Raw genomic sequence first — 1410 nt, 5'->3', positions numbered from 1 at the left:
ATTTTCATACCCATACTCTCACATTCTCATACCCATACTCTCAAACTGGTACCACTCACTGTTGTTTCACGTCAGGTGATTTGTTTTCTGCCTGTAGTCTATTGCTGGTGTCCAGGTGCTCCTTCAGCATCATTAGTATCTGCTCCTGAGCCAATAGATCTAACCTCATAATCTGTATCTCCTATAAAAAGAGAAATGAAAGTAGCTATACGTGTACCGTAAATGTTCAAATAAAGGCCAGGCTTGAATAAACACCTGGTACTAAGAATCTCCAAGTATAGATACGTATATTTTAGTCAATATAAGTACCACAATCTTTAGAATGTCCCAAATGGCCTAACTTGTTAAGCTGAGTGCATGGAACCTAGAGTTGCAGGTTCCAATCCCAGTTTTACTTTTTTTAATTATTTTTTTTTACGCAATTTTTTTGTCCTGGAAAGAAATAATGCTCGGGCTTTTATTCAAACATTTACGGTACATGTACACGTACATGTATATTAATGTGAGATAATGAATCATACATGTAAATTAATATAATATGTAAATAATGTACACATACATGTACATGTAGGGCAGTGATAAAGAAAATTAAGAGAAATAGGAATTTAATATGTGTGATAGCTACCTTGTAAATTGTACATGTACTATTACATGTAAGTGTAAATTAATTAATTAATAATATAATTTACATGCCAATTGAATTACATGTACATGTGTACATCCTTATAACTGACTTGTGTTATTTTCTCGTATTTGTTGGTCAGTTCATTGTAACGGTTTCCTTTCTCTCTTAAGTCCTTTTCCGTTGCTTTTAGCTGACGGACTATTTCATCAAGAGATACTGACTCAGACTAGGAGAGGAGGAGGAGGAGGAGTAAGGAAAGAGAAACAATAGCAGTAAACCCTTGACAATTACACAAGAACTTTCCAAACTTTCTTCAAAGAAAGTAAAATTGTACAGTAAACAATGTAATCAAAATATGCTACAGTTGGGAATTAATTTTGTGTCTGGCAATTTGAAGCAAAGAAATAGGGGGAAATCCAACCAATAATTGTTGCTGCTAAATCTAAATGTACATGTACATGATACTCTTCTCTCTCTCTCTCTCTCTCTCTCTCTCTCTCTCTCTCTCTCTCTCTCTCTCTCTCTCCCTCCCTCCCTCCCTCTCCCCCTCACTTTATCTCTTCCTTGTTCATATATATCAGTCTTAGACACTGGTTCCTTCAGTGTGATGTCCAGTTTTGAGCTGTACGGCTGAAGTGAGTGTGTCCTTTAGAACTCAACCAGTTCTACGACAGAACGGAACTCGAGTGGTTCGGCAAACCCAAAGTACCCATCACGAAACATGATACGTATTAACCTGTTTACCCCGTCTTTCCTGTTTAACGAGAAACAAATACATGTATATG

General features: G+C 36.5%; 2 protein-coding genes across 2 annotated transcripts in view; both read right to left on the bottom strand.

The window, feature by feature from the left end:
- LOC105315591 (uncharacterized) overlaps positions 1 to 36 on the bottom strand; it is a 2227-nt gene extending 2191 nt beyond the window's left edge. Inside the window, exon 1 of the mRNA XM_020006706.1 lies at positions 23 to 36. Within this exon, the coding sequence (XP_019862265.1) occupies positions 23 to 36 (14 nt within the window). The remainder of the gene's footprint in view (positions 1 to 22) is intronic.
- Positions 23 to 1348, bottom strand: LOC109590832 (uncharacterized). Its single transcript, XM_020006705.1, has 4 exons — positions 1326 to 1348; positions 1178 to 1271; positions 735 to 851; positions 23 to 181 (listed from the first exon to the last, which is right to left on the bottom strand). The coding sequence occupies exons 1-4, from the start codon at positions 1346 to 1348 to the stop codon at positions 56 to 58; spliced, it is 360 nt and encodes a 119-aa protein (XP_019862264.1). The 3' UTR covers positions 23 to 55.
- Positions 1349 to 1410: the final 62 nt, after the last annotated feature.

Source organism: Amphimedon queenslandica, unplaced genomic scaffold (genome assembly GCF_000090795.2).
Source record: "Amphimedon queenslandica unplaced genomic scaffold, v1.1 AMPQUscaffold_9402, whole genome shotgun sequence".
Lineage (NCBI taxonomy): Eukaryota > Metazoa > Porifera > Demospongiae > Haplosclerida > Niphatidae > Amphimedon > Amphimedon queenslandica.
This window is presented reverse-complemented; position numbering and strand designations above follow the sequence as displayed.

What these genes read in the sequence shown, in the direction of transcription:
- LOC109590832 (XM_020006705.1), bottom strand. Translation starts at nt 1,348, where the DNA reads ATGTTTCGTGATGGGTACTTTGG. An exon ending in TTTCGTGATGGGTACTTTGG is followed by an intron (nt 1,272 to 1,325) that starts GTTTGCCGAACC and finishes TGAGTTCTAAAG; the next exon opens with GACACACTCACTTCAGCCGT. An exon ending in ATGAACAAGGAAGAGATAAA is followed by an intron (nt 852 to 1,177) that starts GTGAGGGGGAGA and finishes CTCCTCTCCTAG; the next exon opens with TCTGAGTCAGTATCTCTTGA.